Raw genomic sequence first — 23,093 nt, forward strand, 5'->3', positions numbered from 1 at the left:
CCTGGAATCTCTCCTGATGGGGTCGTGGAGGTGAAGTGACGCAGACTCACTGTCTACAAGCAGGCTACTTTCTCAGGGGACATATTAATATCCACCCACCCCCCCCAAGTCAGAGGCTTAAATACCTGGGGTTCTAGACCAGCCCAGGCCCTGCCAAAGGGGTCCCAGACCGAGTGCATGGGCCACTCCTCCGCAGGACCCACTAACAATGGCGAGGCCAGAACTGGGTCCTGCTCTGAGCAAGTCTGTTTACCACACAGACTGGCCCATAGAATGAGCAAAGCTCTGGGTGGCCTGGCTGACAAGTGCCCTTACCTTGGGAGCATGTGCTCTGGTGCCCACCACCATGGGGTGGAAGAGCAGGCTACGAATGACGTCGTTAGGCATTTCATCTTGTTATTTCTCACTAGAGGCACATTCAGTGGTATTTTTTTATTAGAAATAATCTACAAACTGCACAACGGCCCTCTGAATAACAGAAAGCTGGCTATACCCCGCACTGGAAATAAAAGGAAATAGAAAGGATGGTTGATTTGTCACTGGGTCCTAAGCTTTCCAGCAAGCAGAAGTTTCCTCTTCTGCCTCTGGTCAAGTTGCTGCTGAAATAACAAGGAGCCTCAGAGCACCGTTCACTGGGGGCTGGACGTGCTCTACAGTGTGGAAACCCTGACCCTTTCCACGCTTCCTGGATGCAGCTCATCTAACCCCGTTTCTGCCCACAGGAACTGCTCCCACAGTGCATCAGCAGCTGCACCTGTGTGGGACTATCTGCCTCCAAGGCTTGGACTGGTATCGTGGAACCAGCCAATGTGGACAGAGGAAGGAGCGGCATCAACCTTAGCAGTGGCCAGAGCAGAACAAAACAACAACTACAAAAACCAGGATGCATGTGAACAAGAAGCAAGTACGGAGGGAACACAGGAAAGTGCCAGAAGCAAGAGGGGAAAAGGGTGGAGGGGAGGACACATGTACCTTCTTACTTTGCACACGTTGATATTGTTTAAATTTTACAAGCATGGATTATTTTTGAAATTAACAGAAGCAATCAAGATGAAAAATAATAACTAGCTACAGTGCAGGGAGGAGCTCTGCTAAGAAAGGAGGAAAAGCAGGAGGATATAATGATAGTAAGCTTGGTCCACTGTCATCTGCCAGGCATCGCTTTGTCTTATGTGTATTAACACATCTAAGCTGCAAAAAGATCTAAATACCTGCTGTTTGCAGTTGAGGAAACAGGCACAAAGCAGTTGTATAACTCACCCAGGGTTGCACGGCTAGCGAGAGGCAGACGTGGATCTGAACCCAGACCACTTGGCTCCAGAGCTGAGCTCCCAAGTGCTGCCCTGTGACGTTCCAGAATGACAAGAGGAGACAGAGCTCGAAGGATGGAAATGTGCCACAGGCACTTCCTGGTGTTGGAGGAATCCGATAAAGGCAAAATGGGAAGCACACGTAATTCACGGACTCCAAGCTCACAGGAAAGTCAGGGATGAAGAGATTTGAACACAGCGAATTGCCCTGAGAAGAAACTGTGTGCAGTGGCAATGGTGTGTCCACCTAGAAGGCAGTGTGTGTGCACACGTGGGAGGGGGGTACAGGAAACTGCCATACTTTCTGCTCAGCTGTGTTTTATGTTTAAATTTAAACAAATTTGCTTATATGTACCTTTTCAGACACGTCTCATCATACATATGACCTAAACAATATGATTACTAACATCAACAATATCAATTACTTTATATTTACTTCAAGGATCACTGCCTGGAAATATTTTAATAAATCCTCCTAGCAGAGGTTTTAAATATGTAGTATATGAAATGTCTCGTAGCACATCAAGAGGGAGTTTCTCCAGACTTTAAATGAGAAGACAGGGGTTTCCATGGACTTTTCAAAACCCATTTAACACAATCATTCCTTTCCATACACAGTACACCACTATATCGGCAGAGTTCTTACCATGACACTGACACACACAGCATGTCTCTGGGCTTTTTGTTACCACTAATAAAAAATACAACATTTATAAAATAATAATAAAGCAACCACTTATTCAGAAGACTTATTTTAAGTCATTCTGAAGACAGTGTTAGGACAGACTGCAGACAAGATGGAATTTCAGGACCAAGAGGTTTATAGTTCAGTAGTCTCTATTGTTTTCATCAATCTTACTTACCTTTGAAGATTTCCCTTGGGATTTTCTTCTTCCTAGAAAGAAGAGAGAGGTTTGTCTGAATCAGTTAACTTTGGTTGCCTAGGAGCCCTCAGTGTGCTGAATGATTGTTTTGCTCTCCCGCTCTAGGAAAATACCATTTAAAACAGACAAGGAGGCCAAGTCCTGGCAGGGAGCGCTGCTGCCCGCTGCCCTCGGCCCTCAGCAGGCAGGACGAGACCTGAATCCCCAGTGTGACGCAGGGCTGGAGCTTCTGCCGGCCCAGGAGGAGCACACGTGGGTGAGAAAAACTGGCTGTAAACCCTGTCATGGAGAAAGTGGCTCTTCTGCGCTTCCTCAAAGGACCTCGCTAACTAAATGCATTTCAAAGCCAACTATTGTAAGGACCTGCATACGTCTGAATGCACAGGTGCGTGTGTATGTATGTGTGTGAGAGACACAGAGACACAGAGAAAGAGGTGGGGAGAAGGGAAGATGCGGGTCACAGTCAGGAGGCTGACGTCAGGAGATCTGGTCTGAGCCTCGCTATGGAAGCTGGTATGACATCCTTAGGCTGGAGCGCCTTCTTGGTTTTAAACACCGCCATTTAGAATCAGAGGTGAAATTACAGCGACTTCCCCTTAGGAAGAGGAATGACAGCTGTGCTGGCAGAGAGCAACATGAACACGAGGCTTCTCTGGAGGAAACACCCTCGTGCTGATGTGGCCTCGAAGAAGGGGCAAGGATGCTCGCACGCCTTTGACAGTAACACACTTCATTCCTTGGCATAGTAAATAGCTGGGTGCACTGCCTTTTAGCAAGCGTGGCCCTCGTCTCTGCTGTGCAGACCAGTATGGGGTCTGGGACACTGGAGAACTGGTAAGAGATGGTCTCCCGACCCCAGTCTGCTTTCTCTCTGCTGTGAAAGTGGACCATGAGAGATTGCCAATAGGGCAAACAGGGAGGCACACCGGCACCGTCGTGTCATCTGGGTACATACTGTTGCGGGGAAGGCACTTGACCTCACAGACAGGTCACCGAAGCCAACCTTCCCTACAATTCAACACTATTTGACGTGAACTCTTCTGAGTCTATTTAGTGTCAGCGACAGGTTAAACGACAGGTGCAACCTTCACCTGCTTCACCCACCCCTCGCTCTCTTGAAAGTTTCTAAGAGCTCTCATCACAAGAAAAAGAAGTTATCAGCATGTGTGGTGATGGATGTTAACTAGACTTATGGTGGTGATCACTTCACAATATATACAAATATCGAACCATCGTGTTGTACAGCTGAAGCTAATGTAATGTTATACACACCTCAGTAAAAACAATAAATGACAGGTACAATTGTTAAATTGACTCACAAGTAATGATTCTAAAATCAATTTTTAAAACCCAGTCTTAACAAGGAGAGGAACCTGCCGCTGCGCCATGGACACTCAGCACACACGTGGCTCACCTGCGTGCCGCCCCACTTTACAGAAGGCTTCTCAGGGCTGGGTTTCCCCCTTCACACAGAAGAAGATGTTCATAGTATGTCACTGATCTGTAACATCTGCTACTTCCAGAAGTGAGGTACTTTCTTTAAAACAGAATCTTTTCGGTTACTAATAAGTTTTCTACACTCAGAAGACTGTGCTGTCACTTTAAGGAAAGCTGAAGATCTGCACTTCCCACAACGATCTATTTCCTCCTGCGTTTCACGGGACACACTCGTTTGTGAGACGTCTCCTCCAGGACATGAGCCCTGTATCTCCAAACCAGAGAGAAGGCGGCAAAGCAAACTGGACCACAGCACACGCCAGGAGTTTGGGGCCAGGACCACCGAGCACAGCTCCTAGCTTATGAAGGTTTCACTTTTACTCAACCCAGAGGCTGTCCGCTATGTGAAGCCCTGCAGCCTGCCAGGCACACGGCTGATTTCCCAACAACCCCCTGGTCTGTGATAGTGAACTGGACCCAAAACCCAAAACCCAAAAACCCAAGCCAACCTCAGGGAGGCAGTTCTCGAACTCCCTCTGGGGCCCACGGGCCGGAGGCTCCTCGGGCTCGTCGTCCAGGGACAGGGTGTCCAAGTAGAGGTTCTCCCGGGCCGAGCACCTGTCGGATTCTTTCAGCTTGGACAGCGGCCGGTCATCAAATGGGACGGAGTCAGTGTCCGAGCAGGGCCACAGCCCCAGGGGACGGGGCACACGGGGGCTTCCCGGGTGGGCAAAGGGGCGGATGTTGCCTTCTTTCTGATCACAGAGGAAACTGCCACCTCTCCGGGGACTGTTTTCTTTCTGCAACTTGAGGGTTTTAAAAATGAAAACAATTAGCCTCACTTTTTTGTCTGTTTTTCTCCCTAAGACCATGGTTTCTCCACAATTTAGAATTACCTATGGGTCCAGAGAGACTGTTAGAAGTAAATGTTCTTAAAAGTCTGGCCTTAATTTCAAAATGCAACACAACATTACACATGCTTTTTAAAAAAAAATCAGGGGCCTGGCCCCATGGCCGAGCGCTTAAAGCTCTGCGCGCTCCACTTCAGTGACCCAGGTTCTTGGGTTCGGATCCCAGGTGTGGACTCACACCACTCGTCAGCCATGCTGTGGTGGCATCCCACATACAAAGTAGAGGAAGACTGGCACAGATGTTATCTCAAGGCCAACTTTCCTCAAGCAAAAAAAGAGGAAGACTGGCAAATATTGGCTCAGGGCAAATCTTTCTCACCAAAAAAGAAAAAAAATCATGGGCCAGCCCCAGTGGCCTAGTGGTTAAGTTCGGCACACTCCACTTCAGCGGCCCAGGTTCGGTTCCCAGGGGCAGACCTACACCACTCCTCTGTCAGCGGTCATGCTGTGGTGGCAGCTCACAAACAGAGGAAGATTGGCAGCAGACGTTAGCTCAGGGTGAATCTTCCTCAGCAAAAGAAATTTAAATTTTAAAAAATCACAGTTTTATCTGGACTGGAAAATCTGTATGAATCACACCCAAGTCAACTCCTCCTGACAAGAACATATATGTCATTGTATACAACTGCGAGCACTGTGCTCACAGAAATCACACATTTCTTCTTTAAAAATCTAACATTGTTAAATGACATAGTTAGAACTCTCTTGTAACAACCTTTAGAACGTAAGGCAAACTCAATGGAAAACCATCGTGACGGCAGACTTCTGAGGGTAAATCCGACCTTCCTAACCAGCAGTTTCCTAACAGCAACAGAGTATTATTTCCAAATCATTTGGAATGGGTCCTACACATACCCCAAGTGATCAAGCTGGGTTATAACTACCGGCTGTCAAAAACAACTTATACTTTGCTTGAGAGGATTAAAACTCAGCTATCAAGGTAATTAAAGACCTGGTATGACTGGGGAAAAAAAACCCAAAAAAAATAAGCCACATCATTCAGAGTCACACTTCTTTCTCCTGACTTGGTAAACTCAAGACATGGTGGTGAGGGAAACAGAGGACCACGTGGCGTGAGGAAAACCTGAGCTGCAGCCACTGCTCCGTGCCTGGCTGGTTCGCTCGCAGGTGGGAAGTCCCCTCCTCTTCTCCGCTCAGTGCGCCCATCTGTAAGGTGGGGACAGCACACTCCCTCCCTCCCAGGCTGAGAGGAGGACCAGGGCCGTGCCAAGGTCAGCCCAGCAGGACCAGCCCACAGCAGAGCTCACTGTCGGTCAGTGAGACACCCCCGGCTTGCCTCGGGCCCAGGCGCACGCATCAGCGTCTCGCCTACTCACAGCACTGGAACTCGACCTCACAGGGCCCTGGGGACCACGCAGGGCCCTGGGGGAAGGGGCCAACGGCAACCTCGGGGAGGGCGCACAGGGCGGAGGCACTGGCGCCTCAGGGCAGCCCTAAGGGGCTGCTTTCCCTCGAAACATGCACAGAAAGCACAGCTGAGAGCTGAGGAGATTCCCATCAAAGAATCCTGAATGGGGTCTCTAGGAGATGACATGCTCACACACTCTACCATGTTGCCTGCTCTTCTGAATAAGTAAGTTACCTGAATGACTAAAGTGACATTTGGATTTGACCAGAAGAAGGATTTTCAGTCCTCAAGTGCTGGGACGGTGACAGGAAGTTCCAAAACTCTCTTGGAAGTGTATTAATTTATTTCTCAACAAAGCATCTTTCACAAAAGACACCTTTGTGTCCTAATTTAAGCCTTTATCCACGAGTGGAATATAAGTGTGGCCTATGTATCACCAGGAACAAAGCATGTGAAGTGATGAGGACGAAGGACTTTTACTCATTTTTACCAATTTCTGAGGTGGTGAGACAAAAGTCTCAGAGTATGACCTTCATTTTATGAGAAAGATGGAGAGTCAAGCAGCCAGAGCTTAAATGTCAGCGTTTGATGCAGGATCACAGCTGAATTGGGGAAGCTCAGCGCCCCTCCCCGATGACACAGTTCTTCACAGGTCTCTAGAAGATGCTAAATGCTTTCTTTATTATAAAAAAATAAGAAGGAAAAAGCAAAGCTTTTCATTAGGTTCATCTAATGCATGTCAGCGCAATTTAGTTTCAACGCATGATCATCTCCAAGCTATTTTGGGCAGGGAATTAAAATGCAAGAATCACATGTGAAGCTGTAAATGTGCACTGAGGGTGTGCGTGAAGAGGGGGAGGGAGTGACGAAGAGGGAGCTATGAACAAGCGCGTTCCTACTCAGCAAAGAGGGATTTCAAAAATAAACCCAGGCAGCCAGCAGCAACGTGCACTAAAGCTGGTAAGTGTTAGGTTTCCTAAAAATGAGCTGGAATGGTTTTAGCTGGAGGTATCTGCTGCTAAGATGCCTCTGGAGTGCGGTAACAGAATAACGGGGCCTTAAAAGGACAGTCATTTCAAACCAGGCATCAGCACTTACTGTACTTAGAATCTTGCAGTAGAACAACTTGTAATGCAAATAGAAAACTTAAAAGATTTGCATTTCAAATAATACAGAAAAGAAAACACTCTGAACAGTGTCATCTTATCTGGATTGGTCAAAAGAAAAAAGGTGACTTTGTGAACAGGTTTTGAAAGAATGGCCTGTCGTGTTGTCAAGGCAACTGATTTAAGGAAGTCACTGGAAGGAGAATGGACAGATTTCCTGCAGCCGTTCAGTACAGCAGCAAGCCTCACATCGCTGCATGTCAACTGGGAACTGAGGAGCTCTACGGAGAAACGGACTGTGACTCCATGAAAGTTTACCACCCATCACATCTGGATTAAGACAAGAGATGCTGATAAGAGAGATGATACGTGTTATCTGACCTTAGCCACACTCCCAGTCATTCATCATTTAAAATGCCTCACGAGGCACAAAAATTATGTAGGAATTTAACAACACCTGACAAGTATGAAGCATGTGTCCCGAAAGTGGAAAATGGATTTAGTGTCACTTCTTTCCCCATCTGTGTGTGAGGTTATCACAGTCAAGGCTGCACGGCTCACCAAGCAGTCAAACACCTAGAGCACACACTGTGAAGCAGGTTCACTTGTGTTTCTTGTTTATCTGTGGAATGTGTAGCTAAAAAGTAAGCAAACGGGCAACTCGATAAAGAAGAAACAAACACGTCCATACACACACATACAAGCTTCAACCAGTTCCCTCTCTCACAGGGAATGCCTAAAACCGCTTTACCTAACTTCCAGGATTGGGCACCAAGATCTATAAAATCTTCTTTTAAAATGTCAAATGTTTGGGGGAGAAGGCTGGGTTTATTTTTGAAAGCCATAACTGCCTATCTGGAGCTTCCCTCACTGCAACAAGTCCTCTTCTAAAAACAGCACTGAATCACTGTCCAAAGCCTGTGGGATCCAGGACACAGACTTCAGGGACAGACGAATGCCCGGAACGCACGTGTCTCGAGCCCACTCTGCTCAGAGATGTTAACCCTGAGGCCTGCAGTTCCGAGGCTGGCCCCTGGGTGATCACTGCAGTAACGACGATGTGGAAACGGGGTTCAGCTCCTGCCCACTCTTATCTTTCCAAAATACAGTCTTACTATGAGGCGACTGTTCATCCCTCAGTCACAAACCCTTTGAAAGTTGAGTGTCATCAGATGTCTCACTAATTTTTCCTTTATTAGAAATTGTGCACTCCCAAAAGTGAAATAAAACCCTAAAAGACTTGCTTATGTCCAAGGTGTGACTTTCAAAATGAAGGCATGACAAGACCAAGGAGCCCACAGCTGTGGACTAGCAAAGGGGACTAGTGGGGCAACGGCAGGGTCACAGTAACCTTGCTGGGGTACGGGAGGGACAGACAAAGTGAGTGATCCTGGAGGGCAGGCCGAGAGGGAAGCTCTCTGGTGACCAGGGGTCTGGAGTTACTGTGGTTAACTCAGGTCGGACGTGATAAACCTGTGAGTGTTTCATAAGAGCACACGTTACCTCAGCCCCAACAAACCCCACCTCAGGGCTGATCCATGTGAGGGCACGTGGGGCACTGGGAGTTAACCCGGAACATTCTTCTCAGGGGCTGCACTTCTAGACCAAACAGGAAGTGGGCAACTTTCCTTTGATAGAATTTGGGGAATTCTGAAATGAGCCACATCAAATATCAACACAGTGACTCCGTCATGTGAGTAATCAAACCTGGGAAGAACCTGAGCTCCCTTCCATCCACAGCGCACTCTCTTCTTCCCAGCATCGTCTGAGCCAAAGGCCCCTGGTCTTTTTCAGTTCATTCTCCTCCCTCCCTCCCCAATAGTGCGCAGAAACTAACCTTTGCACTGCGCCCGCGTAACACAAGTGCCACGGCTGGGGATAAGAGAGCACATTTTCCAAAAGGCTCCCACATAAATGTAGGCAGTGTGGGCATTTATAATAGAGCACTGAGGTTATCTGTCCTGAACTCAGGTTCTTATTGATTAATACATGTCCTTGAGGCCTCATGAATTTGTAAGTGTGACAGGCTGAAATAAATACAACATACGCTACGTAAAAATCCAGCTAGGGAGGAATTCCAAACCTTCATCAATTTAATGGGAAAATTTAATTTCCACCAGGCACAACCCCAACTATGCAGACTGTCCTAAGTCTGACGCAATGGAGAGAAGATTATCTGGGCAGTAGAAAAACAACTCCCCCTCTTCTCCTGAATTCATATGAGGTCTTGAATTGTTTGTTTAGCTGAAGACAACGAGCAACCAGCTACCTCCCCCGACTAGGGTCCTATCTAATTACACCTTAGCAATACCCACAGCAGGTGCACGCAGCCTGACTTCCAACTTAATTCAGCAATTTCTTACTAATGGATAACAATTCCATTCAAGCTGGAGAAGTCACTGAGACCACATCTTTAGTGGCAAACTTAAAAGTTAGTTTGCTTTTTGGCAGAAATCACTTTACAAGACTTGAAATAACTTCATCTTTCAAGGTTAGTCTTTAAATTCCTTTAAAAAGTTACCCCCGACTCCCGGCCACACACACACGACACATATACACAGCCAGGGAAGTTACCCACAAACTTCGCAATGGACAGACCTGTATAGTGGAAGGGCTGAGCCCAGGTCTCCAACTCTAGAAATCCCAGTATTTCTTCCTCCTCCTCTGAAGCCCGTGAAACATCCTGACGCAGCAAGGAGCCCTGAGCAGCCTCATTTTCTCCATGGAGCTGCTCTGACTCCAGGGCAATGAGCTGTCCCGGCGGCCGGGCGCTTCCTCACCTGCTCTATCCTCCACAAGAGCTCCTTCTTGTGCTGCTCCCACTCCTGCCGGTCTCTGTCGAGGCGGTCGAGGAGCTCCACCTTCTCCCGGTGCCAGTTCTTCTCACTGTGGTGGATCTGCCAGCGCAGGTCCATAACCAGGCCATGGCTGTCGGCAAGCAGCTTCTGATGTATCTCCCTCTCCTTCTTGAAGGCCCCTTTGCTGTCAGCAGAGGGGCCTGATTCTCCCAGGTTTTTCTCAGTCTTCTCTTCCAGCTGTCAGGAAAAAAAACCTTAGAACTCAGTCCCTTACAAGTCTTGCATTGGTAGGTGAGGAAAATCTCAGCACACTTACATGTTTTCCCTGGAAACACGTTTTAAATCAAGATTTGACCAACCCCACGGGAGAAACAATTTTCATTTTTAAAGTCCTAATGATGAACATTTGGCACAGAGAGTGGCACAGAAGGTAAAGGTGCCCACAGCCTGCTTCTCACTCCATTTCCTTACTCTGAGTCACCACCATCTCCTGCTGTCCTGTGGAGCTCCTCGAGGGCAGCACAGCTCTGTCCCTCTATCCTGAGCCCCTGTATGGAACCTAGTGACCGGGCAGTGAGAGGACCTAGACGTCTACAATCAATATTTGTCAAACACTCAGGAGGTTAAACACTAAAAACAAACAAACAAGCAAAAAACCTCCTATCCAGACATATATTCAAACTGCTAAGAGAAAACCTCTGAGGCAGATGGAAAAAAGACACATTACACACAGAGGCACACAGATGAGAGTGACAGCAGACTGCCCCTCAGAAATCACGCAAGTCAGCGGACAATGGAGGGCCGTCTTTAAAGGGCTGAAGGGGAAAAATGTCAACCGTGATAGAATTCTATACTCAGCAACAATAACTTTCAAAAATGAAGGAAAAATCCTTTTTCAACAAGTGAAAATAGAATAAAACCATTGCCAGCAGACCTGCGTTTCAAGAAATAACAGAGGAAGTTCTCAAGCCGATAGAATATGATACCAACAGACATTGTGATCTATATCAGAAATGAGGAACACTGGAAACGGCATAAATAGATGCACATTTAAACTCACTTTTCTCTATTTTTAATTGCTTTAAAGCATCACTGAGTGTCTAAAGCAAAAATAGCTGCAATGATTGTGTGTTTACAGAACATATAGAAGCAAACCGTGCGATAACAACAGCACAGAGGACAGAATCAGGAGTATAAGTGGTTGGAGAAGGTGACAATCTTTAATGAAAGCTTAGAGGACATAAAGACGTATCTTTTTCCTATGCTAGTTCAGCAGGCCCCTGAATTCTACCCAAGGACCTATGTTCAACCACTGAATTCCAATGGTTTCTGATCTATTCTCTACCTTGAAGCTGGAAGAACCTTTTTAAAACGCAAATCAAAATGCTTTACTTCCGTGATAAAATCAGGATTAACATTTCAACTCCTTAACACTCTTCTTTTCCCTCATCCCCGACTAGGTGCAGCTCCTCAGAGGTGCTTGTTCCTTTCTTCTTGATGCTCCCTCTCTGTCTGAAACACCCTTCTCCCTTTCCCCATGTCCCCACTCCTGGTCATCCTCTGAGATTCATTCCAAGCAGGACTTTCACTACCAAGCTGCCCTGAGCCCTGACGCCGGCTTGTGCTCTGCACACACCCACTCCCCACGGGGCTGTGTGCAAGCTGCAGCACACTTAACACCCAATTAGAAATTAGAACCCTTGTCTGGGTCTCCCACTGCACTGAGAGCCCCTTCAAGAAATACCTTATTTGCTGCTGGATCCCTGGCATTTAGAGCAAGGTCTGACTTAGGAGTCAGTTAAAGGAATCATAGATTTGGAAACTGACACAACATGGCCTCCACTGAATGAAAATACTTAACTTTTGGTAGAATTCAACTGTCTTGCATTTAAGTAGAAGAGGGTAAAGATGGGACTATTATAAATGGACTAGCATCAGCCCACATTCCTTGCTCCCTGAGCTGCGAATGTTTAAGAAACTTCTTAAACGGGTAGGACAAAATAATGAATCTTTACCTATTACGACCTGGCTCCTAGGCCTGAAGTCCTAGCTGTATTTCTCTGTGCTTACTGACGCTCCCTGAGGCTTTATTTGTAGCACATGTGTGGGTGGATACCAGGTTCCTCTAAAACAAAGACGAAATATTTTGAAACTGGCTTACATTGAAGATTGTCTCCTTTCTTTAGCTACGCTTACACCTTTGAAAATATTTTGCTTTCTCCCCAGTAAACATATTTTTAAGTAGGTTTAAAGGCAGCTCATCACAAAGTCTCCTTACTCATTTCTCCTCCACTGCTGACTCTTCAGGCCGCGCACAAACGTAAAGAGAGCGTCTAGTAAGACTCTCCCCCAGGCCGCAGGCGGGATTCATAACTGGGTCAGCGGCTCTGTCATCTGACGGGCCTGGCCTGGTACTTCGGTTTTGCTACACTTTGCTTCTTCCTCTGTAGAGAAGGCTGTGTCTCGATTCTTCCCAGGGCTGTGAGCTTGACACCACTGCTCCCTTGGGCCAGGCCGCAATGCGAGTGAACTTGTAGGTACCAGGGGAGCTGTTTACTTTTGACGTGACAGGCCCTTTCATCTTTTATCAAGGCCATTTGTAAGATGTCTCCTTTCTGGGCAATTTTTTTGTCCATGACTGAGCCAATTCATATAAAATTTTAATTACTTTATGGTTTGCCTCAAAACAGGGCCTAGAAAATAGATTACCAAAGATGCATGGACCTCTCCTCCCTCATTGTGATCCAGGGGCTAGAAGGAACCCGGGGAAGCAACCCGAGCAAACAGACAGGGGTGCGAAGGGACACTGCGTTTGAGGCTTTCCGGGGAGTAAACACTCAGAAAAGACTGTTTCTGGCTGTCTGATCCCGACAACCGTGGCTATGGTCTAAAACCTCTGAGGAGGCTCCGCTCAGTCGGGAGGGTGGAGGCAGGAGCACACTGTCGTCTCCCCCAGAGCACTGACCACTGGGATCTGAGACCAGCGCCTTCTTCTGGGCCTCCCTGTCCTTCAGCATAAAAAGGATACTCAAGCCGATCAGCCTTCTAGGGCCTGTGGTGAAAGGTCCACTGGCTTTTCCAGGATTCTGAGAAGCCTAAAGGAGAGCATGTGCTTGCCTTGCTCAGAGATACTACACCACAGGCTGCTGCTTCTCTGCCCCTGTCTGAAGTGTGTCAGCGCACTCTGACCACCACTTCATGAGGCCGTGCTTCAATCGGGCTAAACACAACCTCGCTCCATGTAGAACGGGAAATACACGCTACTTTAAGATGCTGCTCCTCGGGGACCATGTGTCACGCTTGGGAGAGGGAATATGAGGGAAAAGAAGCCACCTGAGGAAGGCTGGGAACTTCAGGATGAGACAGCAGGCAGTTGCTCCTGCTTTCTCCCCAGAGCCCTTGCTCTCAGATGAGGGTCACTGTGAATCTGAGTAACCCGCCTCCTCCACACCTGTCCTGGACCACAGAGACCCATGGGCAGTAGGGAGGGACCTGGCGGGCAGGTACCTGCTCCAGGCGGCACTTGAGCATGGCCCACTCCACGTCCCAGGCAGCTTTGTCGCTGGCGTATTGCTGCTGCAGCCGCAGCCGGGCATGCTCGTCCTCCCGCAGCTCCGAGCGCAAGTCCTCCAGCAAGCTCTTGAGTGCACCGAACAGCTGCTGGTTTTCCACCACCTGTGGGAACACGGGAGTTGGCTCTGCGCCCTCGTGTACAGGTGCTCTTTAGCTCAGAGGAGGAGCCTGGCAATCCAACAGGGGCTGGGCTGTTTGCAAGCCACCACTGCAATGGACACCAAGCAGTGGGAAGCCACACAGTCGGCAGGAGAGAGCCAGAGGGACCCCACACCTGCCACCAGGCTCCTGGAGCTGGACTGCTACGGGCTCGCTGCATTAGAGGGAGGCCAGAACTCAGGCTGGCGCTATGGGAACCTGGAAAAGAGGTGCTCTGGCCGGACGAGCAGGAGGGGGGAAACTGCGGGAGGCCACAGCGAGTCCTGGAGGCAGGGCTGCCAGAACGCTCTGTGTGACTTCAAGCTCTGCTTGGGGGTGCAGAAATGACAAGATATAGACACTCACCTACATATGCTGTCATTTCAGTGCCAGTTGTAGAGCCAGAAGGGAATTAATAAAGGCCTCATATCTCTTACAAACATAGGGTGGTCATGCTCTCATCTATAGTTACTAAGAGGTCATATACATGACAAGCATGGCCATGGCGGGGAGCAATGGGATTTTCGAGGTTTCATAATTTAAAGCCAAAGGTAAAATGCTTAATCCCTTCATAGAAGACTTCCTCATGGTCCCCCGAGATAGAATCACTGCCCTCGCCTTCCACTTCACTAATCACACAAATAACCACGCCTTCTTATTTATCTCGTGCCCCCCACCACTGGAAGTGCCCAGAGAGGCAAAGCCCACAATTGTGGGTCAGCCCACAATCCCAGTGTTTCACACAACGCTCAGCTCACAGGAAGCATGCAAACAGGTCTGATAAATGAAGAATGGATTTTTCTTACTAATCTGTTACACCTAATGTAAAAGATTTTATACTTTCTAAAACCTGTCCAGCCCTTTGAAGGCACATTTCAAAACCATGATTGCTATCTTAGTACGTTTCAGCATGGGCATTACATCAGAAAGGTTTGTCCAAATGAATTAAACACACTGAATCAATTATGCTACCTGGATAATAAAAGCCACATGAGCCCCTCTCCTCCAGTCAGCCAGCAAACGCTTCAAGTGCAGCACGAGCGCTCTGCCCGGTCTCGGCGCAACCTTGTGTGGTGGATTTATGAGGCAGGAGGAACCAAAGCTCTCAGTCCTGCTGGACGCAGACTGTCACCACCATGGGAAGACAGAGCCCTCCCTCTCAGATGGAAGCCCCCGCTGGGTACGGCTCTCCTGCCAGGGGTGGCAGGGAGCACACTCCAGGCTCCCCAGCTCAGGATCCACACTCACATCAGCCTTCTCTCCTCCATCAGAGGAGAGTCAGTCGTGCTTCTTAAACCACCCAGTTAATCCAGGAAATACACACACATACATATGCAAAGCTGGTTAACCATACTCAGGAAGAATTTAAGATATTTTGAATACATGTTTCAATTTAAATAAAGTTGAACTAGAAAAGGAAAAGGAAACTCCTTAACATAAGCATAATTATTACTGTAAATGCCATAGTTTTTCCTCCTAATTTATCCGAAGGGTTATAACATTAGATACAGTAGACTTTCAATCGAGTAGAAAGGCCTATTTATTAGCATTTATTGCTCCTTGATTTTTCTCACCATCAACACCAACTTTAACAACTCTGAGACAAAAGGCATTAAGAATATGATTCAGTTAACATTTGCAAAACTCAGCAAACAGAGATCCCTTCTAGAAATCCCATTCTTTCCAACCATCTGAATATAAATAAATTACCAACGTACTGAAAGAGATGCTCATGAAATGTGTGAAACTGTAATGCAGAACAGTTTCTTCAAACTCGACACCAAAGGTATTTTAAAAAAATATAAGTGCAGGTGAGTGAGAAGAGGGGTTGCAACAATCTTTTCAGAAATACATATCTTCGAAGGTAGAGAATCTGCTGAAAAATTATGGATATTTTATGGTAGATTTATTTGGTATTTTCATCTTTGGATTTTAAATTTAAAAAATCACTACTTTTTGAGCTACAGTATTTTAAGCATAAAATAACAGTAATAATTTTGATCTAGTCTTTGGAGTAGTCATTTAATTTTCACTGAAGAAAAAGCAGAAAACCATATAATTAATTCTGGTACATAATTAATAGCTCCCTATGAGCCCTGAGTCGCATATGTGAGCAGCCTGTGGGTTCTTAGCCCTATACCAAACAGATCTGATAACATTAGGACCAGAACTCTGTGCTCCTCGAAAGCAGGGGTTCACATGACAGTCCTTTTGCAGATGAAAATTTGGTTCCTTCAGAAGTAAGTACTTTGGGGCATTAGCAGATATCAGATTAAATAAACTTAAGCCTTAATGTTTTCATGCACATTTGGGTCAGAGTATTCAAGATGATGTCCTATTATACCAGTCTAATATTAATCATCATGGAATGAGCTCAAACATTGCTTTGGGGTGAAGGTGGCTCCAGGGAGCAGGAGAGCCGGGAGAATCAACGCATTGATACTTGTTACTTGTACTTGTTACTATACCTGCCCGGGAGCAGCAGGTGCGAGGAGGCAAGCGGCCAGCCTAGCTCTCCGCCACTACACCAGCAAGAATCCATGTCGGAGGCAACATTCCTGAAGATCCAGACTGAGCCATAGATGGGCACGGGATTCTTTTTAAACAACTTTTTCACATACAAAAAACATACTATTAATTGTTTCCAATGGGCCAGGAGGTGTGCCAAATCATTCACTTACATGATTTTACTTGCATTTCACATCAATCCTGGGTGCATACCGTCACGTTCCCAGTGTTACAGAGGAGGAATGAGAGCACGGAGCAGCTGAGGTCTTACTGCTAGAAGCGCAGAGCCCGGACCACAATCCAGGTCTGTCCAAAGCTGGACAAACCGAGCCAGGGTATCTGAATTCTCACATTATACCCTGTGCAGGCCTTTATTTTTTTAAACCTTGCCCTAGAGAAACCATCTAATCTCTGTGAAACAATTCCATCCCCCATACCGCAAGGGAAATAACAGTCAGCCATCGGGAAAGAACACCTGAAAGTTACTTCTCTCACTTTTTCTCCTCGGGGTGCCCTTGCACTATGTTTTGGGTAAAAAGATGACCCAAATCAAGAATGGAATCAAGATTCTGGTCCATTTGGAGGTCTTCAAGTGAAAGTCTTTCTGGATACAGAGCTCTCTAAACCTTTTGTGCCAGTGGCCTAGCTATGTAACCTTTTAGCTTATACATAATTTGTTAAGTATAGGTCAATCTTAATTAAAAACAACTTTTCAATCTCTTCAGGATCAGCTGGTTGGTTTTCTCCCAAAGAAGCAGGATAAAATGGCTCCACTATTTCCTTCTCCTCGGTCTAAGGGTATTTCATCCCTTCCAAACTCATCTCTCTTGGCTAAGGCTTAAATAACCCAAAACTGGGATCAGGAACTTGATGGTACCATCAAGTATTACGCTTTATAACAGGTTCGAGTTGGGCTTCCGCCGATGGGACTGCTATCCAAATATATAATAAATACTATTACTAGAAAGTGAAAAGCAAGTTCATGGGAAAGGTAGCTTATCCAGATATTTGTGCAATGCCAGCTATTTTACAAAATCATTCTTGCCTGAGAAGATTTTAAGACACGTGCTTCAAAACTCTGTAAAAGAGCTAAACTACCATCAATGACTTTGCTTATATCAGAGTCATTGACTTTGGAGATGGGTTTAAGCTCAGTTTGGAAGACAGATACTGACCTGCTGCTAAAGGCTGACCCACAAAAAGCCAGTCACAAAGTAGAGGTGATGGCCTCCACCTCCTATTCATTTAGGCCATTAGACATGGGCAGGGAGTTCTAGAACGCTGTGGTAGCTGCCCTCATCCCCAACAAACACAGGCACAGCTCCTATTTGATACATTTACAGAGGGGGAGCTCAGGCAGGGCTCAGTAACAGTAACTCCTCTACCAGCAGGAATCTCAAAACAAGTCCTTTACTGTGAGATCAGCCAGAAAGGATACATTTGCACATCCAGCAACATTTTAATAAATAAGCCATTCGTCATTTTTACCTTCATTGTTACATTCAGATTAATTTTAAGATTCTTTTCTGAAACCATTATTCCTCCCCAACAGATAAAAGAGAATGAGTCATGGAAGACTGGCTGTGAAAATATAATCTCTGATTGAAGTTTACAGAGATGATGGATTCGTTTATGGACAGAAATCATTTGTCCTCTGGCTGAGAATATGCCAGGTGACCCGGGCCATGAGGGCTCTGTGCCTGCAGGTCACCATAATTTTCAGTGACAGATTCCCAAGGATAAATGAGGGTATATGAAAGAACTAATGGGAATACACTGAATAAGTTATAAACCCAGAGTTATCAGCCAAAGGCTTCAAAGAAACCAGGACAGGTCTGTGTAAATCAAGTGGCTAGATGGAAAGAAACCACTTGTCAGCGAAGTTTACAGCTTGTCCCACACTTTAAAGGTATGCTGCCAACTGCCAACCACGGTTAACTGGGAGAGGTGGGACTGGGGCAGAGCATGTCCTTTCCTTAAGTACTCGTGACCTTTCACCTCCTGCACGTGCTATTTCACAGTAACAGAAACAAACAAAAATATGCAGCAAAAGTAACATGTTTCCTAATCATAAGCTCTGGTCTGGTTCTTTTTACACAGAGCTGCATGTCTCCTAGGTGAGGTGATAAGTTGCATAGTCTGAAGAATAAACCATGGTACAACGTACAAAATTGAAATGTAGGCTTCAGAGGAGATCTTCCTTATTTAGGGAAAAAAAAGTCAAGGCAGATCACAGTTCTGATATGCACACCTCATCTGACAGAGGCGCTCTTTCCAGAAGTTTCTGCATCTTGGCCAAAGCAGAAAGGTGGGCAGCCAGAAAGTGGGCTTTTGGGCACCAGGAGGCCCAGGGAGCCAAAGGCACTCTGTCTACAGGAGAAAGGCTGACCTCTACTTAAGAGTGGCCCCTGAAGGCCCCACACTTCGGATGAGTCCTGGATGAGTGACAAAGGTCCAGGGAAGCAGATTTTACTCGGTCCTAAGGCTGTATCCTGAGTGGGATTCTTCAGTGACCAGCAGCAGTTGAAGACTTGAAGACTAATATGAAACATAATTTCATTAGATCTTGTTCTGAATTTTACATTAGGTTCTTTATATTTACACTTAGATGCTTTAATAAAGTATTATGTCACATCCCTGAATGAAAAAATAACTTCTCTTTTAATACATTAATACAGTTCTGGGAAGATTAGCTGTTGGAACCACAGGGTTATAATTCTGGCACTATTAATCACCTGTGTGAACACCTTGTGTTAAACCTTGTGTTAAAACTCCACAGCCTTAGGAGTCTGTTCCAAAGTTTAACGAAGTGGCAAGTGCCACGTTGCCCAGTGAGAACCATACAACATGTCCTTGCCTATTTCCAGCCTCTGCTCTTCCAGAAGGCCAGGCAAAGTGAAAGTGCTCACTGTTCTCTAGGGCAATCAGGTCGCTGCCTCTGGATCCTGGAACTAAAGATCACTCAGCAGGGAACATTTGCAGAGCCAAATATTTTCCAACCTGATGACTTTTTATGAACTATTTCTAAGGTTGACTCGATACATCTAAGAGTGTTTTTCTTTTTAACCCCTTTGGACATGATAAATGTTGCCATTTACTGTGTTCAACTGTGAGAATGTTCACTATGACACAAAGCAAGGACCAAGGCCTGGGAAGTTTTGTTACTCACGAACTCACCCTTGGGAAAGAAGCTAGGCCACGTTTCCCATTGTGCTTATCACCCCGGGGGCTCTCAGAGCTGCTGAAAAGGGTGAGGCCTGGACGGAAGCTCTCTAAGACACGCGTTCTTGTTCTTGCATCCAGGCTGCCTAGCTGATACCTACGCCACCACGCAGGCAAACCTTCCAACTGAGAACATTCACTCCCAGGGACCCAGCTGCCGCTTACAGTGGAGCTCATTAATCTTCTGCCCTTGGATGGACAGCACTGTGCACTTAACTACCGTGGACAGACGGGTCCACTGAAGGCAGACCTGACTCTGCCTGTCTGGGCCAGACCCTGTTAGCCCATCCACATGCCTCTACCACACACTGTATGAAGCAGCAACTCACAGGTCCATCTCCTTTTTCAAGAGGAATAGCTAAAAAATTAGTGTTGGAAGGAGGAGGAAGCAAAGAGAGAATGACATTAAAATACACTGAATGTGAGGTTCCAGCTGAGTAACTGGACGCTATTTTCCACCTCAAGGGTAAAATTTTCCATGACTATTGTTTGGAAAACCAGATGTGTTGCATTTTTTTGGCTTTTCCAAAGCATCTGGACGCACTCGTGGGAAACTCCCAACACATGATTTGAGATGCAGCAGGTTGATTGCTAAGTGGCAGTCAAGGAATGCTATTCGAGTTAATCACAGAAACTTGACAGGACTGACTGACAACACAGCTTTTAAAAATAATAAAACTGGTAGATTTTAAAGGATTATTCGCAACGTAGCATTTTATTTTCTATCTAGATCATTGCTGGAAAACTCATTCCATGAGCTAAAATCTCCCCATGGACACCAGCAGAAGGACAAACTTCCTAATCACTGTGATTAAAAGTTCCTTTGAAAGTATAACCTCTTTCTTGAGTCATATTATTCAGGAAAAATGAAGGGTGGATGGGTGTGCATAGAAAACAGCTGTTTAGTTGTGAAAACCTGATTTGTATATGCAGAGAAAGCAGTGGGGGCAAACCCACATTTCTCCAGGCCCAAGCTTGGACATTACCACTTCTCCCTCTGTGGATGTGAGCCAAAGTTCAGAGGACAGTCCTTTCCCACTTGACGCTCTGAGGCTCTGGGCTGAGGGAGGAGCCACAGCTGTGGAGGCCAGTGTAGAGGCAGTGCCCAAAAATGCTTGTGGTTGAGCGGCTGCAGCCGCGCCCGGTGACTGCTGCACCGAGGGTCCACCCAGCACTGCCCTCACCCGAGCCAGTGGGCCAGGGCTTGGGGCCTCAGGCTCTGCCCTGTGGAACCCACAAAGAAGCAACATGGGGTCAGGAGGGACTCAGACCAGGAAGTGTGGGAGCAGGAAAGCTTTAACACCGGGTGCCCCCCAGGGGCTCAACACTCCAGACCCACCAGAGCTGCTGTTTTGTAGAAAAGTGCAAAAACTCTAGGTGGCATCAACAGTATCTTCTGTTTATTAAACAGGGTCTATCTGCTTAATAATGAATAAATGTGGCATCTGGCAACACTAATAATTAACATTATACACTGAAATCCCACCTCTCTTTACACATGCTTTAATTTTTTTTAAGTGTCATCAAATATCTTTATTTGGGGCATTATGTTTCAAATGGCCCAAAAAGAACCTGAAACATTTTATACATGTTTGGGGATTTTTTAAAAAAAGACTTGTTCTTTCCTCCTTATGCATTATGTTGCCACATCAGTGGTGTTGCTGACACCCATTCGGCTAAGCCTCAATAAAAGCCTGGTACGTTCTTTCCTGGCTGTGATGAGAGCGCGACATCCCACACTCGCCTCCTTGGAAGGACAGGCAGAGCCTAAGGCCACAGACCACTCTGTAGAACACTTTTTTCTGCTCCTTCTGAGGCACATTTGCTGGCCTTGAGGGGATACAATTCATCTAATTTTACTATGATCCCTATTTATATGTGTAAACTAATGAATTTATGGGCTGACATTACAATGAAAGGCTTAATGACGTGATTTCTAGCAAAAATAGGGCATCAGGCCACCTCAGGCAGCCAGAGGAGTTTTCTGCTCCTTGGAACACCGCATGTGAAATAAGATGACCCAGACACAGATTAGGAGCCTCCTCCCCTGGGTGTGGGTAGGACGAGGGACTGGGACCTCGGCACCCACCTGCCTGTGGAGCTGTCCGCCATCTGCAGGCTGCAGCCGTGGTCCACGCTCACCCATCTGCACGGCGGAGCGTGGGGAATGCTCCCCCAGGGCAAAGCCGCAGCCTGGGCTGTCGTCTTCTCGGTCTGGGCCGTCCCCTTTTGCATCCCCCTGGACTCCAAGCTCACCGAGCCTGGGGAGAGTCTCTGGATGCTCAGTCTGAAAAGCAGGAGACAATGATCACAGCTCCACCTGCATCTTTTTGCTGTGTAGCCTGATTTTTACTATTGGAGGATAATTATCTACTTTGTGGGTTATCAACTCCACTTTTCAGCCCTTTTCCCTCATGCGCTCACATTGGCCATTTCACTCATTGGCCACTTTCTCCATTTAAATAGCACAGAGTGGGTGCCCAACTTATTAGAAAAGATTAGAGATTTTACTATTTATAAATATTCTAATAATGAAAAATTTTACTTTTATAAATTATTATTGCTTACAGTTATGGTGTTATAATTTATAGGAGGAGGAACTCCAAAGTATTGATCAGTGGAAACTTTACAACTATTTCTATGTTTTACTTAATGAGAGTTTTCTATGTCATGGATATTTGGAAGCAGGTTGGATTAATTTTTGAAGACTTTCTTCACCCTGAAGAAAGAGAATCACCCTATATTCCCATTCACAGGATGACTTAAAATTATATACAATGTTCACTAGAATGAAAAGCAGACAAAAGGTCTTTGAGAGCTAAAAGGAAACCAACATTCACAATGCCTTAAAGCAGCTGACAAAGTGGTCAGCAGTGTGGACATCCAGAACACAGCAAACACAGTGGTTTCAGCCCTGTGCTCACTAGCAAGCATGCCAGGAAGGAGCCTGCAGAGCTGGAGATCACAGACTTACTCAATTAAACTCAATCAGAAAGCAAACAATGCTATTCTGGTTCTGTCATGAAGCTGGGAGCTGAGGCATACGAAGGAGACATACACAAATTTCAGAGGTGGCAAAAAAGCGACCCCTCTGGAACTCAGAAGAGACCTTTATAAAACTGCATTGGGCAGAATGGGCTCTAGTATTTGGGAACAAACACTGAAATGGAAAGAAAACAAAGATTTAGAAGCAGGTTTTACAAACCAGCAAGGTAGAACGAGACAGTAAAGGACCTCAGGGTAATAAGTTTAACGAATTCATAAATCAGCAACAAAAGGGACGGCCGCAAAACTCTGCTGCAGAATGGAGCTACAGACCAGTATACTCTCAAAACAAAACCAGGTCAAAGGACAGCACTGAATTCTTGGTCTAATATATAACTGAAAAACCCACTGCATTTCCATTGCCTGGATTGGACTCGACATCATAATCTGAAATAATAGGACATGACTTTTTGTGTAGCGGGAGGGGGACAGCAATGTCTGGGGCTCAAGAACGAAACCGACACAAATAAATGAACTCTCCAGGGTGACGTACCTCAGTGAAATCTTCCCCTTCCTCCTCCATCTGTTTCCCTTGCCGCCAGTGTTTCAGCAACCACCTGAGTTTGACGTAGAAAAGGAAAATGTTCTGCTTCAAGGACCGGAGCTCCTGCTGCATCAGATTCCTCTCATCACTCCACGTCCGCTCATGGAGGGTGTTTTGCAAAGCCAGGCTGTGCATTTCCAGTTCTTTCCACCTCAAGGCATAGAGGTGCTCCTCCTCCATCTTGGATGGAAGAAAAGAGAGAGTGTGACAAGCAGCTATCCCAATTTGCCACCCAAACCAAACCAAGA

General features: G+C 46.3%; 1 protein-coding gene across 16 annotated transcripts in view; it reads right to left on the minus strand.

Moving 5' to 3' along the window:
* The window catches only part of MTCL1 (microtubule crosslinking factor 1), a 142,247-nt gene that overhangs the window by 11,112 nt on the left and 108,042 nt on the right, over positions 1 to 23,093 (minus strand). For 10 of the 16 annotated variants that reach the window (XM_070629483.1, XM_070629486.1, XM_070629488.1 and 7 more), the window contains 6 exons: positions 22,795 to 23,025; positions 21,346 to 21,543; positions 13,323 to 13,490; positions 9,798 to 10,052; positions 4,141 to 4,437; positions 2,174 to 2,205 (listed from right to left, as the gene is read on the minus strand). In XM_070629483.1, the coding sequence (XP_070485584.1) occupies positions 2,174 to 2,205; positions 4,141 to 4,437; positions 9,798 to 10,052; positions 13,323 to 13,490; positions 21,346 to 21,543; positions 22,795 to 23,025 (1,181 nt within the window). The remainder of the gene's footprint in view (positions 1 to 2,173; positions 2,206 to 4,140; positions 4,438 to 9,797; positions 10,053 to 13,322; positions 13,491 to 21,345; positions 21,544 to 22,794; positions 23,026 to 23,093) is intronic. The other 6 variants (XM_070629493.1, XM_070629484.1, XM_070629487.1 and 3 more) reach the window with 1 other exon arrangement.

Source organism: Equus przewalskii, chromosome 7 (genome assembly GCF_037783145.1).
Source record: "Equus przewalskii isolate Varuska chromosome 7, EquPr2, whole genome shotgun sequence".
Taxonomy (NCBI): domain Eukaryota; kingdom Metazoa; phylum Chordata; class Mammalia; order Perissodactyla; family Equidae; genus Equus; species Equus przewalskii.